General features: G+C 41.2%; 1 protein-coding gene across 1 annotated transcript in view; it reads left to right on the top strand.

The window, feature by feature from the left end:
• The window catches only part of NADSYN1 (NAD synthetase 1), a 29,022-nt gene continuing 15,048 nt past the window's right edge, over window positions 1-13,974 (top strand). The window contains exons 1-11 of the mRNA XM_081164748.1: window positions 1-304; window positions 2,269-2,329; window positions 3,243-3,359; window positions 5,710-5,763; window positions 6,050-6,139; window positions 7,461-7,512; window positions 8,746-8,834; window positions 10,228-10,345; window positions 12,209-12,340; window positions 12,792-12,866; window positions 13,059-13,183. Coding sequence (XP_081020874.1) covers window positions 220-304; window positions 2,269-2,329; window positions 3,243-3,359; window positions 5,710-5,763; window positions 6,050-6,139; window positions 7,461-7,512; window positions 8,746-8,834; window positions 10,228-10,345; window positions 12,209-12,340; window positions 12,792-12,866; window positions 13,059-13,183 — 998 coding nt within the window. The 5' untranslated portion in view covers window positions 1-219. The remainder of the gene's footprint in view (window positions 305-2,268; window positions 2,330-3,242; window positions 3,360-5,709; window positions 5,764-6,049; window positions 6,140-7,460; window positions 7,513-8,745; window positions 8,835-10,227; window positions 10,346-12,208; window positions 12,341-12,791; window positions 12,867-13,058; window positions 13,184-13,974) is intronic.

Below are 13,974 nucleotides of genomic sequence, written 5' to 3'. Positions count from 1 at the left end.
GTGGGAGGTTTAGTTCCATTTTCGAATCCCTTCCTAGCTCTATGATTTATCCCGGAAGTGCCCCGCGGGGCTTATGTGTGGATTCTCTCGCCCGGCCCCCCGGAAGCGAAAGGGTCCGCTTTTGCTCTGGGCTGGGGCTGTTGCTGTGTGTTGTTTACAGCCGACCTACTGTCGCCCAAGGGCTCCCGGGAGAAGCGAAGCCTCAGGCACCGAAGCACCATGGGCAGGAAGGTGACTGTGGCCACCTGCGCCTTGAATCAATGGGCGCTGGATTTTGACGGCAACCTGGAAAGGATATTGAGAAGTAAGGCAAAGCAAAGAACGCTGGTGTTTCTTGGGTGAGGGGGGGGGGCGTGTGTGTGTGTGTGCGCGCGCGCACATATATATGCATGCAGTGATTCTTCAACTTCATTGGACTTGTCATGTGCGGATGTCTGATTATCGTCTTCCAAAGCAACTCTATTCCAAACTTAAAAATGGAAAGCGTAATGCTGGTGGTCAACAAAAGAGGTTCAAAGACTGTCTCAAGGCAAATTTTAAACAATGTAGTATAAACACCAACAATTGGGAAACACTAGCCTGCGAGTGTTGGAGAACAGCCTTTACCAAAGATGTAACTCTGCAATGAATACCTTCCAACTCTGCAATGAATACCTAACTATGAAAGGCCGGCACTTCTCTTTACTCTGTGGTTGTGGTGGAGTTAGCTTGCCCTGTGCCCCACAGCAGCACAACAATTATGCAAGTGGTAATAAATTATAATAAATTATGTAATGAGATGAAATAACAAATGCAATGAAATAATAAATTATGCAATAAAATGTTTCAGACACAGGTGCTCTTGTTCAGGGTGCCATGCAGGTTTTCCCCTTCCAGGATTCTGTTTCTTTTCTCTTTTTTTAATTATATTTTATTAAGTTTCAACATTTTTAGTATATACAATCAAAACACATTTTCATCTTTTCTCCCACCCCGTTTTCCATGGAGTTGTTGTTTCTCCCCTTCTTCTGCACCCTATCTTCTATCTATTAAATCATAGTCACAATATTATAATGAATTGCTTCTGTTGTTCATAACTCAAATCCTGCTCAAGACTTACCAGGCTTCTTTGTTGCACCTCTTACAGTGGCTCTGTAAGGCATGAAGCTGGCATGAGTCTTCAATGATGATCTGTGATGAGAACTGTGATTCAGTTTCCTATCTCTTTAAATGTTACTAGGATACCTAGTGATGACTCTTCATCATGTTGTCAAATTGGGCCCTGCATATTTGATTGGCTCAGCTGGATTTTTTTTTAAAATTGAAACACTGCTGTTTTTGTTTGCAAACTGCAGTTATGGCAGAATTGGTTCATGTTTGTTCCCTCACAAGGTGGAGGGTGACTGACATCAGGTGGACCACAGAGGCAGGACTATCGTGATCTCCAGCTGGCTAGCCCAGCACAGACTGGTTCAAGTGGCAATTCTGAGCAGTTCTATTTTTCTAGAAAAAGAGATGCCGGAACTCACCATGGAGTTTTCTTGTTCTCCTTGTTCCCATTGTTCTCTTATAACAGCAATGGCACCTACCTGAGAGGTGCTGGAACTGAGTTCTAGCGAGTTCTGACTGAAAAAAGCACTGGTTCTAAGTGATAATGTTGCTGGGAAACAACAGCAGGAAAAGGCTGTTATGGTCAAGTTCTGTTTGTAGGCTTCTTGCAGGCATTTGGTTGGTGTTTGGGGAACAGGATGCTGGACTAGCTAATCCTTCGGTCTGATCCAGAAGGACATTTCTTATAATTTGTAAAGCTTGTATGTTCTGTGTAAGCTGTAAGAGAGCTCTGTGCATAGTTATTGCTCTGTGATAGCCATTTCATGCACCTGTGTTCTCCACTGATTGCAGTTAAAACAGTTCTGTGAATCTGAGTTGTACATAGGGCAGTAAGTACCCCATTGGAAAAAGGAAATATTCTGTACCAAGAAAAACAGATGCTGATGACAATTTGCATGTACCACGTCCTCTCAGTTATTGAATGCCTTGATAGTCTCTGGTTTTTGAGATTTCAAAATGGAGTGCTCTTGTATTTTCAAGCACTTTTTGTACAACCATAAGGGCTGGGAATTTGCTTTAACAAACCCGAGATTCTGAGGAGGCTGTATTGAGGCATCACATGCTGCCATTTTTTGTGCTCTACTGAGTCGTATCATTCATGTCGCTATACTTGAAGATGTAGGATTCTTCCCTTTCATGAGATTGCCAAAGATTAATAATTATAATTTGATATTCTAGGTATTGAAATTGCTAAACAGAAGGGAGCAAGATACCGGCTTGGGCCAGAACTTGAAATTTGGTGAGACTTGCTTAACCATTTCATATATTTTATTATCCTCCATGCTGAAAAGACATGTAGTCCTTTTGCAGGGAAAAAGAGAAATATGATTTTCCTAATCCTCCATAACCTTGGGAAGTAAGGATATCAGGTATGTTAGAAATATGTCAAAGTAAATGTAACAGAAATGTTTCTGTACATAGCTATAGCTATTGTAATCATACTTAAGTAAAATATTATTTTGCATTGCTTCTGAAAATCGTTCAGATACAATGCTGTGCAAACTTAGCAGGGGTGGCATCCAGAGCAGTCGACTAGTCACCAGAATCACATTCCACCTTCTTGTTCCTGTCTTTAGATGGGAGAAGGGAAAGCCAGTTTTCATCTGCTCACCTCTTCAGACAGGTGATCAGCACTTTTAAAGGTGACAGTGTTAACACACACTGCCATGCTTACTGGTTTTTGAGTTGGGGCATGTAATGTTTGAAACATTTATCCTTACGAGATTAATTGTCCTCAGCACTTCTCTTCTACCTTCTGAAATAATGTGCAAACTTGTTTCTGTCCATTTGTGGAGCAAAGGGGGGGGGGTTGGAGGGGAAAGAGAGCCATCTCATTCATGCCAATAGCATAACCAGTAGCAAATTTGATCATGGACAGCAGAAGGATGGGATAGAGATTTTAATACAAAAAGGAAATAATTCTGTATCCTACATACTTATTTCTTTAATGTCAATTACCACTGGAGTAATATAAATGTAGTTAATAATATACTCTTGGTTCAAGTGGTTGCTTCACATTAATTGGTACAATTAATGTACAATTGCCTATGATGTAGTGGTTCTGCTTTAGGTAATTTCTCTTGCGAAAGCTCAGAACTAATTTCTTGGTATGATAATATGTGTTTGTCGATATGATTATTGTTTTCATGCAGTGGATATGGCTGCTCTGATCATTACTATGAGTCTGATACACTTCTACATTCATTTCAAGTTCTGGCCACACTTTTGGAATCTCCTGTTACTCAAGACATAATCTGTGATGTTGGAATGTAAGTTACCTTGTAATTACAATGTGCGTACATTAGCTTGAGATCCATGGTTTATTTATTGGCTTTATACCCCATCCTTCCTCCGGAAGGAGCCCAGGGTAGCAAACACATCCACATTTTGTTTTTAAAAAAGGATTCTAAAACAGGAAAAACATTCTAACAACAGTTTCAGTTAAAAATACCTAAAAACAGTTACAATATGCTAGTACTAACCCTTTGAATTGGGCCTCGTAGCTCACTGGCAGCCAGTGGAGTGCTTTCAGGATCAGTGACAGATGTTCCCATTGGGCTGCCTCAATTACCAAACTAGCAGCCACATTTTGTACTGGTTGCAGCCTCTGCAGCATCTTCAAATGCAGCTCCACATAGAATGCATTACAGTAGTCTAAGCAGAACACTAGAGCGTGGACAACTGAGGTCAGGCTGCCCTGGTCCATGAATGACTGTAGCTAGTGACTCAGCCAAAGCTGAGCATATGCTCTGCTCGTCACAAATATGTACTCTACGTGTAGCATTCCTAGCCACATGCATGTCCTGTTTTGCTATGCAGCACAACCTCTCAATTATTTTCTGTGACCTCATTTCCTCCATGCTATTCTGTGAACAGAAAAAGAAGTACGTAATAATGTATTTGGAGCAGAACTTCTTCATAACTGGTCTGTAGTTAGGGGTGAGCAGTGCAGTGACCAGTTTTGCTGATAATACTAGATTCTTTAGGGTGCTGGAATACAAAGGGGTTGCGTGGAGCTGTACAAAGATCTCTCCAAACTCTGTGAATGGGTGTTAAAATGTCAAATGTGGTTCATTGTAAGCAAAGGATGCACGTGGGGGCTAAAGAACAACAACCCTCAATTGTTCTGACTTCACACATGCCCTAACGGGTTGGTAACATTGCAGAAGCAAAATATTGGGGTTGTGGGAGATAGCTCAGTGAAAATGTTGACCTGGTTTGCTGCCCCTGGGGGGGGGGAACAAACAAATTATGTGGTAGGCATCACTAGCAAAGGGATTGGGACTGAAACTAGCAACTTGATTATGCTTTTATATGAAAGTATGATATTGTGGCCAATTTTATCCCAGTGGGTGATGAAATCACTGCCTTGAAAGTGTGTGGGTCTTGTAGAGAAGGAAGCTCAGGACAATTTTGACTTGTTATTAACTCTTAACAACCTAGCAGTACATGATGCTATTTTCATTTCATTCATACTTTTGCAAGCACATGGAGGGGGCAGCCCTTGCACGACTAGTCTTGATTAAAGGGGGGGGGGTCCTGGCAATATACGTCATCTTCTTTAACCTGGTTCTGTTCTTCACTGGATGCTGGCTTCTCATAGCTCTCTAGCCTTTTTTATTTTTCATGACCTTGTTTCCACATTCCATTCTCTTTTTGCAGCTGTTTCCTTCAAAGTACACACTGTTCTTATCTCCTGGTCTTCCTGTTCCGGCTGGTTTTCTGACAACTCCAGCAGTTTTTGGTAGTACTAGACTTCTAACCCCTTGTTAAAGGGAAAAAAATACATGTTCACCCATCTGTGCCGTATTTCATCCCATTATTTCATACGTTTGTTTCATAACAATATGACCCTCATTTGAAGTACTGGGTTGTATTCAGTGTAGTGCTGAGGGTATGGTTCTGTCAGTGCAAAGATTTTCCTTTTGTGGCTGAACCTTCTCTCCTCCTGTCGCACACCATCTAAATCTGTTCCAGGGGTTCCCCCAACCCTTCAGAGCGGATTTAGGGATGGAGAGGGGGAATGAGGGGGAATTCCCACCATGTTGGTAGGAATCCTTGTGCTGGCTTCCCCTAGTGCAGTTAGTTAAAGATGGCCCATTGTGTACACTTCTGGTCAGTACACGTCAGCAGAGATGTTGTAGAGTTGGAAACGGTACAGAACAGGATAGCCAAAATGATGAAGGGGCTGGAGCAACTCCCCTATGAGGAAAGTTGAAGCCATTTGGGGTTTTAATTTTTTTTTTTAAAAAAAGTAAAATGATTAACAGAGATTCCTCTTCTCCAATACTGAGCACAGTTGTACAAGCTCAGTCATATATAAATGAAGTGGGATCTGCAGAAGGCTAGAATCTAGTTTTGCCTTGCCTAGATGATGGGCATGCAATGGGGACGCCTGCAGCACTGAATTGGCTGTTTCTGGCAAGGTGGGGTGATAATAGAAAGAGTGACAACAGTGAGAAATATTTCTGGTGTGTGCTATAACTGAGACGTTTTGAGTGCATCAGAGTTAGGTGTGTGAAAGATATTCAAAATTCCATTATTTTGTTCAGTTCCTCTCATATACATATATATGTGAATGTCATCTCTTGATTACACTGATTTTTATTATTTCTGCAGGCCTGTTATGCACCGAAATGTTCGCTACAATTGCAGAGTGATCTTCTTAAACAAGTACGTGACTGTTTTCCAATCAAAGTACTCTTCCTCTCTTTTTCAGAATGTGCCTCTCTGGGATACTCTGTGTGCTTGTGTTTAGGTGTAGATTTAATCCCCATTTTTAAAGTGGAAAAACTAATGCTTAGGCCTAAGTATATGTTTGATTGTTCTCTGTTGAAATAAGCAGATTTCAAAATCCTTAACTTTGGCTGGCTTGCAGTAAAAGAACATTTCTCAAGGGCCTTGTTTTCATTTTGTTGCGCTGCATGTCCTCATGGTAGCTTTATTTGTTTTATTCAAGGAAAATACTTCTGATACGACCCAAGATGGCACTGGCAAATACAGGAAACTACCGGGAGATGCGATGGTTCACTCCTTGGAGTAGATCGCGGCAAGTTCCTATACTTTATTGTGATAGGCATTCTAGAGAATTGGGTTGCTTCTTGACGTATATCATGCCAAACCTCTGTTAGAAGATCTTTCAGGAGGCTTTGTTGTGTGGCTTGTCTTAAACATCTTTTTTTAAAATCATTGCCAGAATTGCACCCATGCTGACATTGCATCCTGGTATAATACTTTGTCATGAGGACCATGTGGCATGCAAGCCATGCATGGCAGTCCGCCAAGGCTGTGTTTGTCCTTTGCATGGGACTGCAAAGCCAGGAGGGTTGTCCTCTCAGGCTGTAAAGCTGCCCTTGGGGCTGCCCCTGAAACTGACCTAGAAACTCCAGCGGGTGCAGAATGCTGCAGCAAAACTCCTTATGGGGTCCCCGCTGCGGTATCACATTCACCCAGTGCTATTCCAGCTGCACTGGCTCCCAGTGGAGTACAGGATCAGGTTTAAGGTGCTGGTTTTAACCTTTAAAGCCCTATACGGCCTAGGGCCCTCATTCCTGTGGGACCGTCTCTTCTGGTATGCCCCATGGAGGATCTTATGGTCTGCTAACAACAACACCTTGAAGATCCTGGGCCCTAGGGAAATTAGACTGGCCTTGACTAGAGCCAGGGCCTTTTCGGCTGTGGCCCCAGCCTGGTGGAATGCTCTGCCACAAGAGACCAGGGCCCTGCAGGATTTGACATCTTTCCGCAGGGCCTGCAAGACAGAGCTGTTCCACCAGGCCTTTGGGCAGAATGCAGTTTGACTTGCTTTCCTTTGTATAAAACAAGCCCGAAGGAGGCCCCCAACCCATTCACAGGTCCTTGTATGATCAGTGGAAACAGTTGGTCTTGGCAAGTATTAACCACTCTCAATTCCACCCTGATATTTGCCACCTGCCCAGATTTTAACTTGTCTGAATTAATTTTAAGATGGATTTTAATTAATTGATGTCTGTTTTTATGTTTATTGTGTTGTTTTTATGATGTTAGCCGCTCTGAGCTCAGCCTCGGCCGGAGAGGGCGGGATACAAATAAAAATGTATTATTAATATAATATAATTATTATTAAAGTTGCATTTGACTTTTAAAATTATTATTATTTGTTGAATTTGCATACCACCCTATACCCATAGATCTCAGGCTTGGTAGGTTGCAAGTTGTGCAGGCCTCGTTTATGAAAAGCTTCTGCTTTAACTTGATTTTTTTTAAAAAAAACCCCTCTTTGTCACAGAGTTTTAGCTGAAGAGGTTTGGCAGTGTGTTAAAATTTAGTATATGGAAAAGTGTGTTTAAGTGCTTATTTGTCACATAATTTCCCCCCCATACCTCCTTTAGGCATGTGGAAGAGTATTTTCCTCCCAGGATGATACAAGAGATAACAGTTCAGGTACAATGCTTTGATACATATGGGGGATAGCAGTATAATAATAATAAAATCCACCACCTTTGACTGTCGACCATGGCTGGATCTAGTCACGTCAAAGAAGCGATTCAGTTAAACGCATTGTAAACTTCATACAGGGAAGTTCTGGTGGCGAAAAATGGGACTCCACAGCGCCATCTGGTGTTATAATGCATATAAAGCGCTTTATCTTTACAAATGTTGCCGAGTCCCAAGGTTTAGATACTAGCAGTTTAATGTTACAGGTGCTAACTGGTGATTTTTGTTCTCCTTTCTATGTTCTTATATTTGGAATATAAATAAATTCAAAAACTAAAGTTGATTGAAAACTCATGTATTATTACTGTTAATGGGACATGCATAGCCTTGCACTTCAAATTTTCCTGAATAAATGTTACCTCAATATTTCTACACTGTATTCTCTTGCCAAAAAGGCAGTTTCTGCAGTGTACAAATTTAAAATGAAAGCTCATGTAAAACAATAGGAGCTTTTGGAGACCATGGGCACATTTGCAAATCAGGTGAATGGTTGTGGGTGCCACACCATATCCTATTCTTCTGGCTAGATTCTGCAGGAAGAGGGGACCCTGAGGGTAATAGTGAAGGCCTCTGTGGTTGTCATGTTGGCAACTCTCATTTAATTCCATTAGCTTTAAAACACCGGTTATGTTAGCATAGCCCTTAACCATAGCTGTTGCTCATCTGGATTCACTTTCAGACCAGGGTTTGAAGCAAGTTTAAATTACCTGATTTAAACTAAAACCTTGCTTAACGTTAAAAGTTAACGCTAGACTGATTGGAGAGAAGGGGCAGGAGACCCTGTGAGGAGGAATTGTGAAACCCCATAGTCCACTTGTGATACCTTTTATCTTGGTTAAGGGATCAGAAACATGCCTTTCGGAAGCGCAGTTTCCAGAGCTTAATTTCCTGACATGTTTTGTAGCTGAGAGCTACTGTGCCCAATATTACATCTTGTGACTTGGATTATAATTGGCCATCCCTGTGTTATGGTACAGTATGTTCCAACTAAAAAAATATAAATGATGTAAATTCTAGTTTCATAACCTTTATGAGAGGTGTTTTTATTAGGGTATTGTGAGTCAAATTGCATACGATAAATGCCTTTATCACAGCTTTAGATGGATAATTTTGTATGTTGGTCAATCACATTATTTTTTCCTATTCCAATGGCCCATCCTCACTCCTTGCTTGTCTTAGGAAAGTGTCCCATTTGGTGATGCAGTGCTGGCAACTTTAGATACCTGCATAGGAAGTGAAATCTGTGAAGAACTGTGGACACCAGTCAGGTAAGAGAGGTGAATTAAGGTTTGGAGAGGATTCCCAAAGCTGCTAAAATAAATAAAATCCAAATCAATTTTGCAGTTAACATTGAAGACCCCCTTCACCCTCTCTCTCTCTATGTGGAACATTCTAGAGAAGAAGTCAGGTTAATCAATAAGATGGCAATATGGAGAACTTAAGCTTTCATTGTAGATATTTCTGTATCCACAAATGTCCTTAAATTGTTTATTGCTTGTTTTATACACTGAATACAGTGGTACCTCGGTTTTCGAACTTAATCTGTTCCAGAAGCCCGTTCTTAAACCGAAACCGTTCTTAAACCAAGGCGCGCTTTCCCTAATGAGGCCTCCCACCGCCGGTGCCCTTCCATCGTTCAGATTCCATTCTTAGACTGAGGTAAAGTTCGCAAACTGGGACACTACCTCTGGTTTTGCAGGGTTCATAAACAGGGCTGTTCTTAAACCGAGGTACCACTGTATTTAGTAATTTCGTGTGGGGGTGGGGGCGGTTGAGCTTTTCTAATTTGAGGAAATAAATGTTCATATCCAAAGTCACTGATCATAAATACCAAACTTAAACCATAATAATACAAAGAATGATGGTAGTAACAATAACTCTGTATGCATAAAAAGATATCTGATAACAAGCATCAGTAAATCATTAAATCAGAGGGTATCTATGATTCATGTAGCTTGAGGTGCTCATAGACTATGCCCATGTTTTTACCAGAGCTTCAGTTTACATTTCATATTTGCACAATAGTTTTTCTTAATTACTTTATAAGGTAAGCATGGGCTTGGCATTCGTAAATTGACTTTTCTAAAGTCAATATATGGAGCTCAGTCATCCATAAACATTTGATTCAGTGTAAAGCAGGCATAGGCAAACTCCTGCCCTCCAGATGTTTGGGACTACAATTCTCATCATCGCTGACCACTGGTCCTGTTAGCTAGGGATGATGGGAATCGGAGGGCCGGAGGACCGGAGTTTGCCTAAACCTGGTGTAAAGCTACAAGGCATGTGGGACCTTGCACACTGGCTGCAGCGCTCTAGATTGGTGGCACTATCTCATACATTGGACTTGATGAGAGGCACTCTTACCAAAGAGTGGGCAACACTCACATAGATGACGGTTTCCAAATGAAGACTTCATCCGCCTTGCTGCGTACTCTACTCATGCAGTAATGGTGTAAGTGGCATTTTCTGTATGGGTATATTAGTTGTACCTGAGCATCTGTTCCCTAGAAGAGCACTTTGGCGGCAGCGAAACTGCATTTTCCATGCAGTCAAACAGCAAGCTGTTGCTGCGCTAAATTTTGATCCAGTAGCACAATGTAAATTTTGGATGACACACAGCTGCAAGCTTTTCACTTAATTTGTGGTTCCTCAATTTCATAGTCCTCACATTGAAATGGGAATTGATGGAGTGGAGATCTTCACAAATTCTTCAGCAAGTCACCATGTATTGCGAAAAGCTAATACCCGAGTGGAATTGGTAAATTTTACAACAGCTAAGGTAGGTCAAATATCCCCACATTTTACCTGATTTTTTATTAAATGGTGTGTGTGACATTGATATCTAATCAATATAATTCAAGGTGGCAAATGTAGTGTTGCCCAAAAGTCTCTGTTCCCAGAGTCAGACTTCCTTGGGGCCAGCAAGGCTGCTTCATTATCTGTCTTCAGATCATAATCTGTAAAGTGTAGTCATGTTGAATTATCCTTTATAACCTGGGACTTGATTTTAGTGCTTGTGAAAAGAAAGAAACCCTGGCCATGGTAGTTACCTTTAAGCCAGCGATGGCCAAACTTGGCCCTCCAGCTGTTTTGGGTCTACAACTCCCATCATCCCTAGGACTAGTGGTCAGGGATGATGGGAATTATAGTCCCAAAACAGCTGGAGGGCCAAGTTTGGCCATCACTGCTTTAAGCAGATGATCAGTTTTTGGAACCCTGACAAGGAAACACAGGATAAATTTCCACAAAAAAACTGATTACTTAATATCTTCCTTCAGTATGGATTCTCTTGTAAACTGAGATACTCTGCAGTGGCCAGAAGTTATTTTTCTGATCGCAGCAATTTGGCAAAGTTTCCCTCTTGATCATGGAAATGAGCTATGGTTCTTTGAAAAGTATCTGTATTTGATGTCTGGCTCCCACAACCTCCCCGACTTCTTTACATAATTCTGTAACCAGGAGCAGATTGTGTGGGGAGAAGTAAGTGGCTGAGTTGTGTGGGTGAAAGCAAAATACTAGGCCTTTTCGCTTTCATATTTGCAGAGCTGGTATTGTGAAAGAACTTCCCACTGCTTGTTAACTTGCTGTGGCACGGGTGGCCCTAGTTGTTTGTAAGGACTTGTTGAGAACTGCCTTGTCTTTACACTGATGTTATTAGTGTACTAATATTAGTGTACAATATTAAACGTATTGGAGCTAGACTACTAGACTAGGCAGGACTACCCTTAAAGACAGTTTGAAGATGCTAGTGTAGAATGCAGCCACCAGAGTACTGACAGGCACTTCTGTGCAATTTCATAGAACATCTACTTTGTGCAATATGCGCTGGCTGCCACTGTGTTACCAGGCCCAGTTCAGGGTGATAACTCTTAATGCATAGAGCTCTGAATGACTCCAGGCCTAGGTATCTGATAGAGCACTTCTCCCCATATCAGGCACCCCAAGCTCCGAGATATGGGACAGGGACTCCTGCTTGTGGTCTCACCAGTACATTTAGCTTGCTGTGCAGGGACCTTAGAGTAGGTCGTTTTTTGTAGTGGTGCGCCGGCTGCAGAGCTCCCTGCCCTGGAGGCATAGGTGGCCACAACACTGATAGAGATTGCATCACTTGGTGAAGACTTGCTTGTTTTTTGAGTCTGCCTTGAGTCTGCCTGGTATTATACCACTGGTGTGTGTGTGTGTGTGTGTGTGTGTGTGTGTGTGTGTGTGTGTCTTTGTTATTGATCAGGCATAGGCAAACTCTGGCCCTCCAGATGTTTGGGACTACATTTCCCATCATCCCAAACTAACAGGACCAGTGGTCAGGGATGATGGGAATTGTAGTCCCAAACATCTGGAGGGCCGGAGTTTGCCTATGCCTGTTGTTGATGCTTTAATGTTGATGTTTTAATTGTATTCTGTGAATTTTTAATAATATGGCTTTGTTTGCTGTATGGAAATTACTTTGAGGGCACTTGTTGATGAAGCATTCTGTTGACGGACAAAAATGTGGCTTCCCATAAGTTACTCACAGCAGCTCTCTAAAAGTAGAATGGAAAGCATTTTTTTTGCTATGTTATTTAAAAGGTTAATGTTTTGTGGCAGTTAGTGACATATAGGCTGAATTGTCTTTTTAATAATATGTGTGTTCATGCTTTTTTAGAATGGTGGGATATATGTCATGGCTAACCAGAAAGGCTGTGATGGCGATCGTCTGTATTATGACGGCTGTGCTATGATCTCTATGAATGGAGACACTGTTGCTCAAGGACTTCAGTTTTCTCTGGATGATGTGGTAATGCATTTATTTATTCATTAAATTTTAATATACTAATGTATCATAAAAATATCTCACAGTGGTTTACATCAGTATAAAACAAAACAAAACAAAACAGTAAAATAATAAAGAAACAAGTTAATAACAAACATCAGTTGTGGAAGATGTACTGTACTCTTAATTACCTGCATAGGCCTGGTGGACTACAAAAGTTTTCAGTAGGTGTTTAAATGCTGGCACAGAGGAAGGTGCTCACTTCTAGGAATTGTGTTTGAGAGTGCTGCAAAATATTCTTAAAAGGACACTCTTGTGTGTTAGTGTGAGTGGATAATGGGAGTTTTATTTATTACATTCAAAGTAAAAGTATGTTAGAAATTCTTATGCCTTTAGTATAAATGAGAAAACGCATCAAAAATGGTTCTGTAAACTCAGTACCTTATTACAGGTTGATATCGCTGTCGTTTTTTAGGAAGTGTTGACTGCCACACTGGACTTGGAAGATGTCAGAAGTTACAGGGCGGAAATATCCTCTCGAAACTTAGCAGTAAGAATTTCTTATATGTGATTCCCCTCCCCACAAGGTGTTCGTTAGCTTAGAAACTACAGCCAATGTGAGCTAAAACTGAAGCATCCAGACAGATACTGTATTCCAGAACATAAGAAAACAGCCTGATTTTCTACAGGTAAAATGCCTCTCGTTTTCTGAACCTTCTCTTTTTCCGTTTTAATTGAGCAGGGAAGCAGAGTGACTCCTTACCATAGAATAAAAGTAAATTTTGCCCTGTCATGTTTTGATGACGTATGTACACCTGTGAGCGAGCCAATCCAGTGGAGGTATCATAGTCCTGAGGAAGAGATCAGGTAGGCAAAATTAGGAAGAAGCCTGTCTCCTTGTATAACATCTCCCTGTCTGATGCAAACAGAGCAGAGTTGGACCGCACCACTCCACTTTTCCCCTCCATGATCAGTCCCAAAAGCCTTAGTTTGTACCCCTGGGCTCCCCAACCCCCTTTACTAGATCAGCCATGTGTCTTTAGAGCAGGGAAAGAAATCATTAATTATCCTTATTGGAGATTTAAAAATGAGATATTGAACTTCTGAACAAAGTGTTCTACAAAGTGTGCTCATTTTCAAGGCTGATATTTCTGCAAGCTTCCCTCCAAGGCTGATAGCTTAGTAAACTGATTTGGAGCAGTTTGGAACTTAATAAGAAGCAACATTTCCATTCTCCATAACTGAACACTGTTGAGCCTCAGCCTTCTGCTAAGCGGACATTGATTCTCTGTAGTGAAATGTGATGAACAATGACAGAATGCTTCTTACAGACTTTTTTCCAACCTTCATTTTTGTACAGTCTACCTTCTAATTCCATTTTTCTATGATTATTTTTAATGCCTTAAGTATTCTTATGGATAGTGAAAATTATGTACTACAATATAGCCTTCCCTCACCCTTTCCCATTGTGTTCAGAAGTTCTAAAAATTAAAATCAACAGGCACACCAATACTAGACACATTTAAATGGAATTTATTTCAGAGGAATTGACTTCCTGAAATAAAATACAGATAGAAGCCACATGTGAAGTATCCGTTGCTTGGACATTTCAGACCCTTGCTACCAGGAGCTTCTCTTCATTTGTGCTAATTCTAAGC

Source organism: Podarcis bocagei (genome assembly GCF_964188305.1).
Source record: "Podarcis bocagei genome assembly, chromosome: 1".
In the NCBI taxonomy this organism is placed as follows: domain Eukaryota; kingdom Metazoa; phylum Chordata; class Lepidosauria; order Squamata; family Lacertidae; genus Podarcis; species Podarcis bocagei.
Note: the sequence above shows the minus strand (reverse complement) of the source record. Positions and strands in the feature narration are given on the sequence as shown.